Source organism: Vicia villosa, linkage group LG5, assembly GCF_029867415.1.
Source record: "Vicia villosa cultivar HV-30 ecotype Madison, WI linkage group LG5, Vvil1.0, whole genome shotgun sequence".
Classification (NCBI taxonomy): Eukaryota; Viridiplantae; Streptophyta; class Magnoliopsida; order Fabales; family Fabaceae; genus Vicia; species Vicia villosa.
Window position 1 is genome coordinate 129,557,664 of NC_081184.1, and position 16,534 is coordinate 129,574,197.

The window sequence follows — 16,534 nt, forward strand, 5'->3', positions numbered from 1 at the left end:
GGTGTCATGTTATGCTTAGGATACCATACAAAAACTTTCTCGCTCTCAAAAAGCTTCTTCATATGAAGGTTATCTGGAGTAAAAACATCTTCCTTATCGGCCAGAAGTATATCATTATTTCCTGATGTCGTAGGTAGTTTCTTCAAACTGTCAGCTCGAGTACCGCTCGCCATCGCTTAACGACGAGGGAGGGTTGATGATCACACCTTTTGAGATCAAGAACGACGAAGATTTAGCGGTTATGTGGACAACGTTCGACCGATTTTCTTCGAAAGGCCCGATCGAGTTGGACGTCAAACTTCAAAGATCGGCGGACGACGTTATCAAAATGTTGACTCATCCCCACCTACCCGTGTTCAACAATATGTAACTTTAATTTGCAGTAATATTATCGTTGTAATCTTCACCAGATTAAATAAAGCGAATCGTTGTTGTTTTTCATTTTTCTTCTGTCCAGACATAAATTCGGAGGTTCATTTCCGAATTCCATCATGGGGGGTGAGTTCGAAGATGAACTTCCGAAACACCACATTTTCTGAAAATGTAACTTTATTTCGGAGATGCATCTCCGAAATCAATATTTTATATTAAAAAAAACACGTTTTCGGAAGTTCATTTCCGAAAATACCTTTTTTTCAAAAAAAAGTACCGTTTCGGAAATGAACTTCCGAAACAAGGGGTAATGTTGTAATTTCACCATGGGTGGGCAAGAAGGTTAGGAGGTGGGTGAAAAAAATTCTCTAATATTTTGTCACATACTTTAGGGGAATTGGATCCTCTCCAATTTTTTCTCTCATGCCCTCTCTCATGTGCTATTATGAATGGTTGGATTAATCCAACAGTTGACAACAAAAAGAAAAGAAAGCATCATTTAATTTAATGAAGAAAGAGAAATATATATTAGTTTTAATTTTCTTTTTAATCAAATATTTAAGAGATAAGAATGAGTACATTTAAAAATGAGAACTTTCTTCTAAAACAACAAATGAGAATTTTTCACATGTTATTTTTTTATTTTCGTTAATTTTTGTGGTATTTTAATTCTCCAACAATCAACTTATATAAATGTGACTAAATAAAAAATATTTCAAAATTTATTAAAGAAAATTAAAATAATTATATTATAATAACTATAATATAACTATTCTCATTTTTAATTAGAAAATATGTAAATTAGCTAATTAATTATAATTTATGGCAAACAAAATTAATGTATAATTCACGTTCAAATAAATTTTTATAAAAAATTTAAAGTTTGAAAAAATAGTAGTTGATATATTATAAAAAAAAAAAATTAGTTGACAATATGAAAAACAAGAAATTAATTTTCTTCTTAGCCACAAATACATATTTCATATATAATTTTTATAATATTTTAAATTATTCTTATTTCGATTTAAAAGATAGAAAAAAAATTTAAAATACCTGATTAAGATGGTGATAGATAATTGTCATATGTAAATTGTACACTTGACATCTATTTTTAGCAAATCATTTAAAAAAAATAATGTTTAAACTAGGGGTGTGCAAAAATATGGTTAATTGAACCATATTCCTAATCTGAATTGCACTGAACCACAAAAAACTTGAACCATTTAAATGATTTATGAACTGAACCATATATTTTAAACAATTTAGTTAACCAAATTTAAATTAAAAATCAGTTTAAACTGTTTTACTTATTGTTTTTTAAAACATAAAAAATTAAAAAAAAATCTGATTTATTATTAGAAAATTAAGTTTAAAAATAATGCTACCATATTTCAAGTACACCAATATGGTAAAATATGACAAATGTGATACCAAAAATATATAGGTAATTAATTTATATTGCATTTAAAATTATACAATTATAATCAATTATATAGATGAATTAACCCCAACAATTAAGAAAATGTATTGAATATCCATATAGATAATCTAGTATCACCAACTAGGAGAAGTTAAAAAGAAAATCTGTTACAATTAAAAAAGTGGATTCATAGTTGAAAGAAGTTTATGCAAAAGTGCTTATCAAGAAAACCAAAAAAAGTTTATGCAAAAGTGCTTATCAAGAAAACCAAAAAAAATTTATGCGAAAGTATTTATCAACACATAAACTATTGCCACATACCCTACTTGTGTTACTTGCAAAACTGGAAAAACAAAACCAAAAAAATTCACTGCAACTATTGAAAAACATAATACAAGTTAAGCTTGCATACATAATAGAAGCTAAGCTTGCATGTTATAATTAACAAACAAATTTCAGGTGGTAAATAAAATAAAAAATAAAATATGAAATGCATTAGTAATTATTTCTACATATGATTCTAATAATTGATTTTGTAGCTGGTAAGTACAACACACTAATAAATATATATATATATATATATATATATATATATATATATATATATATATATATATATATATATAAAATAAACAATTTTGAAACAATTTATAAAATAAATCTTCAATTGAAAAAGAAAAATTTAGTTTTTAACTATAAATTGGTTTTAAACTAGTTTATAACTAGATACTGATTATAAAACAGTTTATAAATACAAACTGGTTCTGAACTAATTTAAAACTGAATTGAAACTGTTTTACCAGTTAATTGGTTTTTTATTAAAATGGTTTTCAAAAACTGAACTGAACCATTAATTTGGTTCAGTTCAGTGCAGTTTATGAACCACGAACACCCCTAGTTTAAACAATGAAATATAGTACATTATAATTCATTTATTTTAATTATTTTTAAAAACTGATAATCTTATAAAATATAAAATATAAATATTTTTTACTTACATAATTTTTTCTGCTATGTTTATATAAATAAATATTATTTTGATTATTCTCATTTTTATTAAATATAAAAATTAATTTAATTGATTGATTAAATATATATAAAAATAATTTAATTATTTTAAAATAAAAATCTATAAAAATATGAATAAAATTAAAATACCACAAAAATTGAAGAAAATAAAAACAAACATGTGAAAAGTTCTTTTTTTTTTTGGTAGAAGAAAGTTTTCATTTTTGTCTCTTAAATATTTGATTAAAGAAAATTAAAATTAATATATATTTCTCTTTCTTCATTAAATGATAATGATGCTTTCTTTTCTTTTTGTTGTCAACCGTTGGATTAATCTAACCATTCATAATTGCACATGAGAGAGGGCATGAGAGAAAAAATTGGAGAGGATCCAATTCCTACTTTAGGTGGCCCCCACTCTTTTTTTATTCAACATGTTGAAAGCATTCAACACCAATTAATTCACATCACATTAAACACATGATTCAACACACCATTGTAGCTATTCAACTATTGAATAAATTATTCAACACCCAATTATAAATGGTCTATTAAGTACCATTTGAGTACAACTTGAAACTATATACTCCTCCTAATCATAAAGAATTCAACAATTTCACTCTTTTTTTGTAAAATGGGACTTCTATAATCCCACCACAAAAAAGGAAAAATGAAAAGAAAATATTAGACGTGTCATATTTAGGGAGAAGTATGGGAATTGGAAATGGAGCAGTAACCTAACTTCAAGTTCTTTTGGTAATCCCCACACGCCATTATCATCACCTTCTCCTTCCTCCACTTGACTCCATAGACAGCAGCAGACACCATGTCGAGCCTCAACTTATGCTCCATCCTCTCCGAATCCAAACGAATCATCAACGCCCACTCCCGTCACTTCCTCGCTCTCTCCGTCATCTTCCTCCTCCCTCTCTCCTTCTCCCTCATCGTCTCTCCCACCATCTTCCACCTCATCACCACTTCTTCCAACTCCCCCACCATCCACATCCTCGTCCGCCTAGCCCACACCCAAACCCAACCTCAAATCAAAACCCAAACCCAAACTACTTTCAATTTCCCCTTCCCCTTCCCAATTCTCTTACTCTCTGTTTTCCTCCTTTTGATATTCTCCCTCTCCGCCCTCGCCACCATCACCCACAGCGTCTTCCACGGCTTCTTTGGCCGTCCCGTCAAACTTCTCTCCGCCGTCACCTCTCTCTCCTCCTCCTTCCTCCCTCTCCTCCTCACTTCCATCCTCTCCCACCTCATCCTCCACTCACTCTCCCTCCCTATCCCCCTCCTCTCTCTCTTCCTTCCCCCAAATCTCTCCCTCTCCCCAATCACCCTCACCGCCTCCACTATCCTCCTCCTCGCACTCATCTTCTTCCTCTTCTACCTCCGCATCTCATGGACTCTCGCCTCAGTCATCGCAATCATCGAAAACACCTACGGAATCCAACCTCTCCGCCGCAGCGCATCCCTTATGAACGGAATGAAATACACCGGAGCTTCTTGCTTTCTGTTCTTCGTTTCTCTGGAAGGAATCATGCTGTGGAGCGGTTCACTTCTCGCTGCAGTGGCTTCTGACAGCGGTTCATGGAAGGATTGGGCTTTTGTGGCTCAGATTGTGTTGACCTCCGCCGTCTTGACTATACTCATGCTTTACAACGCCGCTGCAAACACCGTCTTGTATATGTACTGTAAGGCGGTTCACGGTGAACTCGCGTCGGAGATTGCGGAAGAGTTTGCGTGGCAGTATGTGAGTTTGCCTTTTGATGAAGGCAAAGTCCCTCATGTTGTGTCTGTCGTATCGTAAGTGTGTAGTAAAATGTAAATGTTTGGTCTTTTTGATTTTTGTATAAACCCATGTGAAGGATGAAAAAATGCATGTTATGGTTGTGCAAATATCTGTGACATATCAAATGTGTAATATGTAGATATTATCAGCAAATGTGAATTTTTTGGAATATTTCACTTGTGTTTGCTTACTACAAACTCATCTCAAACATAGTAGAATATGAACACAAGTAATTATAGAGTTCAAGAATACTAACTAGTAAAAGAAGATGATGGCTACATGATGCTGAAGTACCTCAAGCTCAAAAATTAATGAACAATTACAATCTAAATAGTCAGAATGATAGTTGTCTAATTCACACCTATGTTAGTTAAAAATTACTAGTTTCTACTATGAGTCATGTTGGATGACAATGGAGGCCTAAAAGGCCTTTCATCCTTATCATCTCTGAAAAGAACACTACTCCAATCGGCAATTCTCTGAACAACCCTACTAGGAACCTGGTCACTGTCTTCCCCGCCGGAGGCATCATACCCGTCACTTGTTGACCTTGAAAGTGGATTTTCGTTCAGAGTTGCAGCACCAGCAGATGAAAGTCTTGCACTATTTCTTATTTCGTCAGTTCCCAAAGCCTCAAAAGGGTGAATATCAGGGGAGGTGAAACTGCTTTCAGGCGATGATGGAACAATGCCAGCTGAGCTTGACATTGCTTGGCTTGTTTGAATTGCCCTACGGAAATGAGGAGGGGCAAAGCCAGACCTTCCATTGAATCCCATTTCGGTATTATTGGAAGAAACTTTTGCCATTGATTCCATAGATATATCAGGAGGAAGGTAAATGCGCTTATTATCCCGCTTTCTATTGTTCTCAATAGTGGGAACCATTCTTCGGCCAGTGCTATCAAAACTGGTGTCTCGTTCTAGCCCGGCAGCCTGATCGTGTCTTATCACAGGTTGCAGAATTTTGGACTTTTTTCGTGCTTCAGCAGCTGCCTTAGCAACTTCTTCTGCATTTAATCGCGCCAATGTCCAAGGACTAATTTTGACACCTCCAGGATTCTTTTTCTTCAATGGCTCTTCTCTCATTGACTTCTTTCCCAGTGAACTCACAGAACCTGTTTCCGTGGGCACTACATCAAACTAGAACAATGTCCCACCCCAAAAAAAAAGAACAGGTGGTGATCAGTAAGTAAATTCAAGAAAGAAAATAGAAAATAAGCGAAATAAATGAGATCATGCTATCCAATGACAGAATCCACTTTGTAGCTTAGTACCTTATCCCTTGAATACATAATAGTACTAAAAAAGTTCAAAAACAAATAAATTAAGACATAGCAGTATAACTTCAATTAGCATTCAGTTAGAGGAAGCATGTCAAATGAAAAGGCTTAGTAGATGAAGTTTTAGTTTTCCTAAGTGTAGGCAAAAGGATATTTTTTGCATGATATGTATACTGCCACAAACCATCCAACAAAGCTATGACAAGATTCCATGGTTGACACAGACTACTATTCTTGATATAGTTATCAGTAAGAATTGAAAATGTCACCTGATCCTCAAGGAACATGCGTGGAGGTGTGCACCATGCACCACGATGTAAAGCATTGAAGGAGCTTACACTGCTCAACCCAGTAAATGAACTAACAGTTGACATTTGGGGACTTTGCTGGCCTCCAACTCCTAGCTGTTCCTGCTCTTGCTCCAGCTCCCTCATAGCTACAATGTAATCATATGTGCTGAGTCCCTGAGTCAATCGCAAAAACCAGAACATTGAGCACTAATAATGTTAGTATTGTTAAATGGGAATTATGATATAAACTTATATTTTTCAACAGGAAAAACATAGTATCTCACCTTTTTAATGAGGAGGATATGAAAGAAGAAAAGCTGAACAACAGGTAAAGTAGCAATCATAGCCAGCATGGTACATGCAGACTGAAAAATTTAGAGGAACAAAAAGAGCAAAGTTAAATTCATAATAAATACGGTAACAATTAAAGCAGTATAATAACGTTATAATACACAACCACAGGGGAAGGAGGAATGCTCACCACAACAATAACAAAGGGAGCCATGGAGAAACTGCTTCCCAACTTAGAGGATATTTCTTTAGAAAATTGCTTCCTCTCAACAAAACAGCAAACCAGCACAAGGAGCCCAGTTGACCATTGAAGAATAAACTGCAATCCCCAAAGCCCAAGGTTCACAAAAGTATATCAAAATTATAATAACTTGGAGTAGGTTTAACCATGTGAATGACGAGCAAGGCATAATTGCTTACCAAGAGCATGGCAGCAACCATCAGGCTGAAAAATTGCCTATAGTTCTTTTTCCCAATACAGTTGTTGAGCCACTGCAAAACTCAGAATACACCAGTCATTCAGAACATATGCCAAACAATGAGTTAAGAAATGGTAAATCAGAAATCATACTCGGCAATGATGATCAAAGTGATTTACACACTTGTCGCAGACTCTACAGTGCTTGCTGTATTTGAAGACCTGAAACAATATTATTCTTCAATAATATAAACTTTTTTCATCATAGCAAGTATGAATATGACACTGAAGGTGATCGTAAAATTCAGCATGAACTACTGTCAAAATGGACTCCAATAGAGGGGAAATAGGTTTCAAGTTAAAAAGCTTCAACTTACCTCAACTTCACACAAACTGCAATAGAACATACCATCTTCACTGGTTTGCTTATCAGAAGATTCTTCATTTGAACCAGAGCAGCGACATATATAAGCACAAGGAGAGCAAACCACAAGGAAACGTGACAAACAAGAAGATGAATTTGCCTTCTTTACTGAATTATAAGCATCTTTCATATTTCCTTCTGTTCCAAATGCTTCACTATCTATGGAATTTCCTCCAACTGTTGAAGCAGTTGCATCGTGCATTGATGGAGTTAACTCTTCACCTAATTTCGAATTCTTTAGTCCAACAAGTTTTTTACTGTCTGGAATTTTAAGATACTTTTTGGACTTAAAAACCCCAGGATCTGCGGGATCTGCTGCAGCGCACCAAATGTAGAGTCCAAAAACAACAGTAATCTGGAAAGAGGTGAGATATCACTAAAAGATCATAATGCCCTTGTGATTTTTGTATTTATAAAAAAAGCGCAATTATTAAAACAAAGCTGTCTTTGTCCAATCTTTCTGTTGCAAACATTTTAAAATAATGTCGGGCATAATAGCCCTAGGACATTCATATATAGCAAGGGAAACCAAAATAATCATAACAAGGAAGAAACATGAAAGGATAGAAAGTGAATACCAGCATAGACTAATATGTTTCATACTTAGTTTTTCAAGTTTATATTGTGCTCCAGAGGATAGTGGGTTCATACGTAACATTACACAAGACAGCCTTTCATTTCATCCACTAAACTTAAATCCAATGGTTTACATTCCTTTATATTTCCCCATCACGGTATTTAAATTGTGAGACATGATACATGGTATGTATAGTCTCCAAGAAGTTGTTTTTCCCTAACAGAAAAATGAAGTACATTTTGAGTTCAAAAGGTCCATTCTCTCCTCTGATTGCCTTATTAGACGTAAGACACACAAACCACTCAATTACCCCTAATTGCTTGTGCAATCCATTATATTAATCATTCAAGACCCTTGATTGCTTCTCTGTGCTCTGTCCTAGAATAAATCTTAATGATGAGTTATTTCCTAACACATTCCTATTAGGGGAAGAAGAGTCTCCCTCCTATTACTTAATCCAATACTCAATCATTTTCTTGCACCTTATGGCTTTTTTAACAGACAAAATCATTATACCAAGAAGCTATAAAACTACAACAACTTTCAAACCGGTTTTTCACCAATAAAATTTTCATCAAACACCATATATTATGCTGTCTTCAACCTAGATAATACATAAACAAATATTGTGCCTAATGTGCTACCAAAATTGAGTATACCTAGGAACATTGTAGCTGAACATAAGTCCAAAAAGTGTGGAGCACAATGAAAAGGAACAAGGAAAAGAAACACAATAGACATACACAAAAAGCATCACAGATCTCATGCCATACTCCAACCAACTTAGAATAGAAAGCATCTCAAAAAATAAACAACAACAAAAAAATTGAAAGATGGAATAATAAAAAACTACCAGAGGCGTATAGAGAGCAACTGCAATATACTGAAACATCTTGTTTCCAACAAAAGGAGCGAAGAAAACATAGAAAGCAAACCCCAGAGCTAAAAACACAGCAACAGCCACAACCTGAAGAGGATGGTAAGGTAGCTGCCATCCATGCTTCCTCATAGTTCTACTTCTGAAAAAACAGTACAAAAAAGCACAATGCAAAGAGTAGAGAAAGGGAAATGTTAAGTTTTGTTTCTTTCCTCAAACATTTTCTCTCTTTTCAAATAGGTTTGAAGTTAGATGAGATGTGATGGTGGTGGTTGTGGAGTGTGATGAAGGGAAGAAAATCTTTGTCTGATTCTGGATTTTTGTTGGGTCGGGTACAAAGTGTATGTGAGTGTGAGAGAGTGAGAATGGGTTGGGTAGATGTTTCTTTTTCCGTGACTGTTAACTACTATAATTATCTTTTATTGTTTATTTATGAGACATCCTTTCTGTGTTATAAATGATGTGCAGTGTTGCCTATAAAATAGAAGCTGTGTTTGTTAACTTTTTTTTTTCAATTGGGAAATCATGTGCAAGTGACGACCGTAACTGGTGGTTGTTTGCTTCTACTTGTCTTTTACTTTTGTGAGTGAATGAATGTCAATCCAACAACCACCCCATGGATTTCTTTATGTTTAATTAATATCTCCTCTGCGGGTCTATTTGAATGGTTTTTTTTTTAAAGAATTATTTTTTAAAATTTAAAAATAATAAAATTTGTTTGATACTCTAATTTTAAGAAATTATTCTCTATTTAAAATTTTCAAACACAAAAATTAAAATAAATTTTAAAGATTTTAATTTTTGATTTTTAGTTTTAAAAATTAAAAAGCAAGAAAATATAATATGCTTTTTATTAATATTATACAAATTAAAAACAATTTTCAAAGTGAAATTGCTAAATATGTTTTCATTTAATTTTTTTTCTTCTTTAGAACTCTTTTTAAAATTAATTTACATAATACTCCCTCTGATCTTTATTATAAGAAAAACTTTATTTTTTAAGAGTTTAATTTTTATGCACTGATAGCATCCAATAGAAAATAAATAAAGTGTCTTGTCATTAAATTTTTTTTTAAATTAAAGTGTGTTGTATTCTGATATAAGGTTGTGATTGGTTGACAGTGTAAAATTATTTTATACAGTGTATAAACCTTTTTCTCATTTTTTAATACATTCAATAATTAATATATTTGATCCATATATAAATTCAATACATTTTCATTCCATAAAATTAATTAAAAAGTGAATTTTCTCTTCTAATAAAACTTGAGGGAGTACCAGTAATTTTTATAAACTAAATTTCAAAACTCATTCTTTCTAGTCTTAAATGTCGTGTACTCATTGGTAAGGGTACTAAAAAGAAGGGAATATTGGAGTTGATAAAAATATTCACTTTTAAAAAGTTGATGAGTGAGAGACTAGAGGCACTAATCAAACAGCTAAATACTACAAATGTTACTGAAACAACTCTTCAATTAATTTATTTTAGGTACAAGTGACAAAACAAACTCGGAACGATAAATATGTCTGTGTTTTTTCACATTTTTTATGAGACGAATCAAAATTTTAGTTATGCACTTTTTAACGTGTCATCCATACTCGTTCTGTTTTCTTAAGTTTTTGTGAATGCGAACATTAACATAAATATTTGTATTTTTAAATTTAAAAAGTGCAATGCCTGCGGACTTAATCGATTCCGTCCCGCCTTCAATTTTTAGTGGGGTGCTTCGTCCCGTTCTTTTGCAGGGGAAATATCCAAAGGCAATGAAATTTGTTGTCAACTACCTAAATCCTTAGAGGATGTGACACCATTTGTCCACCTAAAACCTTAAGGTTATAAGTGTGTGGGTTTTTCCACTTATAAATGCTCAAATCATCACATTTCTATCTACTGTGTGACTATTTTCCCCACGCTCATTCTTATATTCTCAACAAGAATCAAGTTGCTTTGAAGAATAGTTATCCGGTCCCTAATTTTAGTTTTGACTATAACATGTAATCAATGTTACACAACTCAACTCATTTAATGTTTAGTCCGAGATATGAAGTTAATATCCTCTGGTAGTCATTCATATGAAGATCAAGTTGGTATCCTTTGATGTTTTCCCTCTCAAAGATTTATTTTAAAATTAAGACAATTTGAAATAGTAACTTGGTACGATAATACAAGTTATATGTAAGAAGATCTGCAAAATAGTACAAGTTGTGTGTAAAATTCCTAACATTCACCACAAGTCCTAATTTCTACATACATAAACCAATCACACACATTTCCAATGCTACTTTCTACACATACCATGAATTGGACTTATAGTCCTGGATCAAAACTTTTTCCTCATACTGTATAAAAAACATCAAACCTTAAAAGCTGACTTGTGAGTTGCAGACACATGCTTCCTGTCTTATATATAATATGAACACTATACTCTATGTTCTTCCTTCAACCTTAGACGTGCCACTGCTGAAGGCTGCTGCTGCTGAACACTATACTCAGGTATGACATTTTGTGATTTTATCAGTGATGCGTTATTATTGTTTGCAAGGGTGTGGCTATTAGTCTTAGCTGCTGGCACATCATGATTATGTTTTCCTTCATATGTTGTCATTACTGCTTTAGCATCCGTTGAAACCCTCTCAATATGCTTTCTAACATTGCAACCCGGGCTGGTGCATTTGTAATAGCTCCTACAACATATCATACAATAATGCACATTATCATCTTTTCATTTTCATTAATCATTTCAAAGTTTCGTTAATTTCAAGACTAAATTATATTTCTCAACTCTTACAACTTCAAACATAAAAACCATGAAACATCATTGTCGGCCATTAATCACACTCTGATTGTACACTCATTTGTTATTATTCGATCTTTAGCTCTTTTTCCCTTAGAAATCAATGTTACAGTAGTAAAAGATTATAGAACAAATCATGTTCAAAAAAGGTCGTACTACTGTATACTTGATTTCTAAAAGGACAGAAACTAAAGTCTAGATGATAACTAATGTTGACTAATGACTGTACGATTAGAGCGTGATTAATGGCTGAGATGATATAGTGGTACAAAAATTCAGAGACCAAATCATTCGACTCTAATTAAGTAGTTGTAATTGCATAATCACCTTGGATGTGGATTTCCTTTCACAACCTTCTGCCCGTATTTGCGCCATTTATATCCATCCTCTAACAGATCCACATCACTTGTTGTTTGCACAACGATTCTAGGCTTTGAGACAGTACTCCTATGTGAAAAGTCATATAAAGAATGGTTTGTTTGTGATTAGTTGACAGTAAAAATGTTTTATCTCACAAGAACGTGATTATACAAACTTAACCCTTACCTTCTTTTGTGATCAGGTTCATAATTTTTCTCAGTTTCATGCTCTTTTTCTTCGTCACTGTCACTTGCTCCTAACAACTCTTGTTGCACATTTGAATTATCTTTTGTGAGCTTGCTTGGACGAGGACGTTCATGAATGTGCTCTCCTTTGTAAATAATTTGAGTTACATGTCCATCAACAAGATCGCGTTCGACTTTTTTCTTCACCGGACAACTCGGATGTGTACACTTGTAATAACTTCGAGGAAACTCGCAACCTTTAACTTGTTTCTGTCCATACTTTCTCCAGTTGTAGCCGTCGTCGTTAGCTTTATCGACATTCACAGAACAAGACTGGTGTGATGTTTGTTCGGAGTTTGAAGAATAATCAAGAGATTTTGCTATTGGTTCCTTAGAGTTTGGTATGTGTTGTTGAGCAATGTTGTTGAATGTAACTGCTTGAAGTTGTGTTGATGAGGTGTTTGTAGGCACTATTGATGCAGAAAATGAATGTTCAGATTGGGTTTGAACATTTGAATAGGATTGTGCTAGTGATTGCTGTTAGGAGAATAAGGAAACAGAAACAATTCAATTCAAATTCAGAGTGATCATGTTATTATTGTTAACCACAAGCAATTCATTTAAACTCCAAATTAAATATGAGATTAAGTAATCTAATCAGGCTTTACTTTTAATCTAAGATGACTTAAATTTTCCACCAACCTTCTCACCCTAAGCACTATTAAAATTCGGTGCAAAAATACAATTAAGAGACGAATTAAATTGATAAAAAAAAATAGATAAATTAACATCTACAATATAAGAAAAGAAACTGTTCTAGAAAGTACTAATATGCCCTTTTGCTTCATTATCGTGCCACGTGGAACACTGCTCCTTCAAACTTTTTTACTTTTCTACTCTTCCATTATTTTCATTACTTTCCATTGTATGTTTCAATATTTCTAATTAAAAAATTAAATAAACTTTTCTTGGAAACATAACTTATTTTTTTTCTTTTCCTACTTTACTTATGCTCACACTTCTTTTATTTTGAAATGATTGTATAATTATTTTACGTGGTACATAGTCTCAATATATTAAATCTTCATTGAGTTAATGTCAAATTTGACTAATGACTTCAATTAAAAATGAAATATAATAAATTACACTAGCCATTATATATAGTTCTCAAAATTCATTCTATATAAAATTATTTTGCAGTAATATATTAAACGAATAACAAAGATGTTTTAACGTAATATATAAATAAATTTAATTTTTGTTTAGATTTGAAATTTTTTTTGGATGAAGAAATATAGCAACAATTTTTTCCTTATTGAATTTTTTTGTGTGTGTTTGAATGCATAACATGAATGAGTAACAATATTTTTATATATTATATATTTAAAAATGATAATTTCGATGTTGAAAATAGATTTTACTAAGATGATAATTTTTATTTTTTATAACACCAAATTAAAATAATTATAACGGAAACGTGAAGTGACTGTTCAAAATATTGAATATTAACGGGACTGTCAAATTACTGATCAAAATATTGAACATTAATGGGAACATGAAGTTATTGATTAAAATATTTAATTTTTTTCACGGGTACCAGATATTTTTCTATACATTCAATTATTATTTTTTTACGGGTACCATGCATTTTTGTATACATTTAATTATTATTTTTTCACGGGTATCAGACATTTTTCTATATATTTAATTATTTTTTTTCACGGGTACCAAACATTTTTCTACACATTTAATTATTATTTTTTCACGGGTACCAGACATTTTTCTATACATTTAATTATTATTTTTTCACGGGTACCAGACATTTTTCTAGACATTTAATTATTATTTTTTCACGGGTACCAGACATCTTTTTATACATTTAATTATTATTTTTTTACGGGTACCAGACATTTTTCTATATATTTAATTATTATTTTTTCACAGGTACCAAACATTTTCTATTAAAAAATGTACATCTGCAACAAATGCGCGTCCCGTACGAGAATCCGTGCAAATGCACGGGTTTGTTACTAGTTTCTCCTAAAACATAATTTTGAGAAACAATATTACTTACTCCATTTTATATTAAATTAATGTTACACGTATTTTTACAGAAATAAGTAAGTATATCAATTTTATAATAAAAAAAATCATTATTATTTACTTTTGTGTTTCTTATAAAAAATAACTTTATTTAATAAAATATCTTTACTAGTAATATACTTGTAATTAATAAAGTAGTTAGTTGATTAAATTACAACAAAACTATATTAGGGAAAACAAAATTAATATATTGTTAATTAAGAATAGTTATAATAAATAAATAAATAAATATCAAGAAACACGACACTTAATATGAGTAGAAAGGAGAGAGTAAATATTAACAAATTCTCATTCTTAATGATTGTGATGATTATACTCCTCTCAAATTTTTATCTATTACAGGATTAATATAATTCATAAAATTTAATATTTTTATATAATTCTCTATTTTTCTTATAATACATTTAATTATTTATCATTTAGTTTCATTTATTTTATGGAAAATAGGGTTATGCACTGACAGTGTAAAATAGTTTTACACCGTCAACCAATGACGATCATGAATCAAAACAAGTCAGACTGAAAATTTAAAAAAACTTGTATGACATGGCAGAACGTTATATTCTAATTGGATGACAGTGTAAAACATTTTTACATTGTCAGTGCATAACCATTAAACTCTTATTTTATTTCTAAAAAACAGTTAAAAATATTATTAATAATAATAACTAAATAATAATAATAATTTATGTTTAATAAGTTAATAAAAAATCAAATATATCCGTAAACTATAAACTGAGATAGTTTAACAATACAACTGTAATAATTCATTTAACTATTACTCCCTCCGTTTTTTATTATAAGTCGTTTTGGAAAAAAAATTGTATTTAAATATAAGTCGCTTTACAATTCCAATGAATAATTAATGCTATTTTTCCTATTATATCCTTAAATATTTATTATTCTCTCTCCTTTCAATTATATAAATTTATCTTTCATATGTCATTAATGAAGGATAATTTTGTAAAAACCTTCATAATTTCTCATTTTCATACAATAATTATTATTTTTCTTAAACTGTGTAAAAAGTCTAAAACGATTTATAATAAAAAACGGAAGGATTACTTTGTTGAACAAATTGTGAAAAACACAGACAAAGCCATAAATGAATATTAGTGCAACATCATTTCAACCGGGCCATGAATTTTTGACTTAACCAACAAATGAAACAAAGACAGACAACAATAATTAAGCTGTTGAGGTTTATTACCTGAGGTTGAGAACTAAACATGGCCATCGGTGACAAGCCACCGCCACCTCTTCCTCCTGCATGCTCCACATCCAACATAGCACCGGCGAGAAGCTCTGAGAATGTCTTACAGTCATCGTTGTCTCCAAACAAGTTCGAAATCAGAGTCATCGGTCCCGGACTAAACCCTCCACCAGGCCACTCTCCATTTCCACCCCCAACCATTCACTTTATTGATTATTGGTAGCAGAACAAAGTCAAATGAACAAGTATTAGAAAGAAAGATAATACATCTTCTTTGTTCTGCCTGCCATTTTCTCCTCTCTCTTTCATGTATATAATAACTTTTATATTTGTAGTAATTATTCTCCTATTATCTTCATAAGTCTTGGTCTACTAATCTCTCCAAAACTAAAGTCTACTACATCAACAGTGACTCCATCATTATATATATTAAATGTCACTTTAAGTTTTTGTAAGATTTAAAAAATTGAAAAAATTAAAGATAAAAGTCTAATAGTTTTATATAATGGTTTTTATTAATTATTGTGTTAATTATTATAAATTGAATGTATAGTAGAACGTTAGAAGATTGAGAATGATGTGCATAATATTAAAAAAAGGTAATTTAAAGATAGAATTGTAATGAAATCAATATTTTTATTATGCGATAACGTTAGACCAATGTTTATTTTATATTTTGTATAATGTGTTTAAAATATGTTTAAAAAATGCGATAAAATATGCTTACAAAAATTGAATAGTTAAACTAATTGGTAGCTTATAGCTGGTAGCTGATAGCTAGCCGCTGGTAGCTTATAGCTGGGAATTTATTGCTGATGAATGATAGCTGATTAACTAACACAAGTGTTTAGTAAATTAGCTGTTTCGTTAGCTGATAGTAGGGGTGGCAAACGGGCATGCCCGCCCCGTTTAGGTCCGCCCCGCAAAAGCCCGCAAAAAAACGGGGCGGGGCGGGCTTTTTTAAGAGTGCGAGTCTAAAACATTGCCCCGTCCCGCAAAAAAGTGAGGGCGGGGCGGGGAAAGCCCGCGGGCAGTCGACTTTTTAGGCCTAAAAATAGTAAAATTCTATGAAAAAACAAATGCCCGCAAAAGCCCACAAAAAAAAAAGGGGCGGGGCGGGGCGGACA

General features: G+C 32.0%; 3 protein-coding genes across 3 annotated transcripts; 1 reads left to right on the forward strand and 2 right to left on the reverse strand.

The window, feature by feature from the left end:
• The first annotated feature begins 3,396 nt into the window (after positions 1 to 3,396).
• On the forward strand, positions 3,397 to 4,766 carry LOC131602469 (uncharacterized). The gene has a single exon (XM_058874592.1). The coding sequence runs from the start codon at positions 3,627 to 3,629 to the stop codon at positions 4,611 to 4,613; it is 987 nt and encodes a 328-aa protein (XP_058730575.1). The 5' UTR covers positions 3,397 to 3,626; the 3' UTR covers positions 4,614 to 4,766.
• A 98-nt stretch (positions 4,767 to 4,864) lies between these two features.
• On the reverse strand, positions 4,865 to 9,278 carry LOC131602468 (probable protein S-acyltransferase 22). The gene is made up of 8 exons (XM_058874591.1): positions 8,728 to 9,278; positions 7,251 to 7,652; positions 7,027 to 7,095; positions 6,876 to 6,947; positions 6,646 to 6,774; positions 6,449 to 6,529; positions 6,144 to 6,338; positions 4,865 to 5,734 (listed from the first exon to the last, which is right to left on the reverse strand). The coding sequence occupies exons 1-8, from the start codon at positions 8,881 to 8,883 to the stop codon at positions 4,976 to 4,978; spliced, it is 1,863 nt and encodes a 620-aa protein (XP_058730574.1). The 5' UTR covers positions 8,884 to 9,278; the 3' UTR covers positions 4,865 to 4,975.
• A 1,251-nt stretch (positions 9,279 to 10,529) lies between these two features.
• On the reverse strand, positions 10,530 to 15,731 carry LOC131602470 (probable WRKY transcription factor 3). Its single transcript, XM_058874593.1, has 4 exons — positions 15,405 to 15,731; positions 12,093 to 12,628; positions 11,874 to 11,993; positions 10,530 to 11,436 (listed from the first exon to the last, which is right to left on the reverse strand). The coding sequence occupies exons 1-4, from the start codon at positions 15,606 to 15,608 to the stop codon at positions 11,172 to 11,174; spliced, it is 1,125 nt and encodes a 374-aa protein (XP_058730576.1). The 5' UTR covers positions 15,609 to 15,731; the 3' UTR covers positions 10,530 to 11,171.
• Between the last annotated feature and the right edge of the window lie 803 nt (positions 15,732 to 16,534).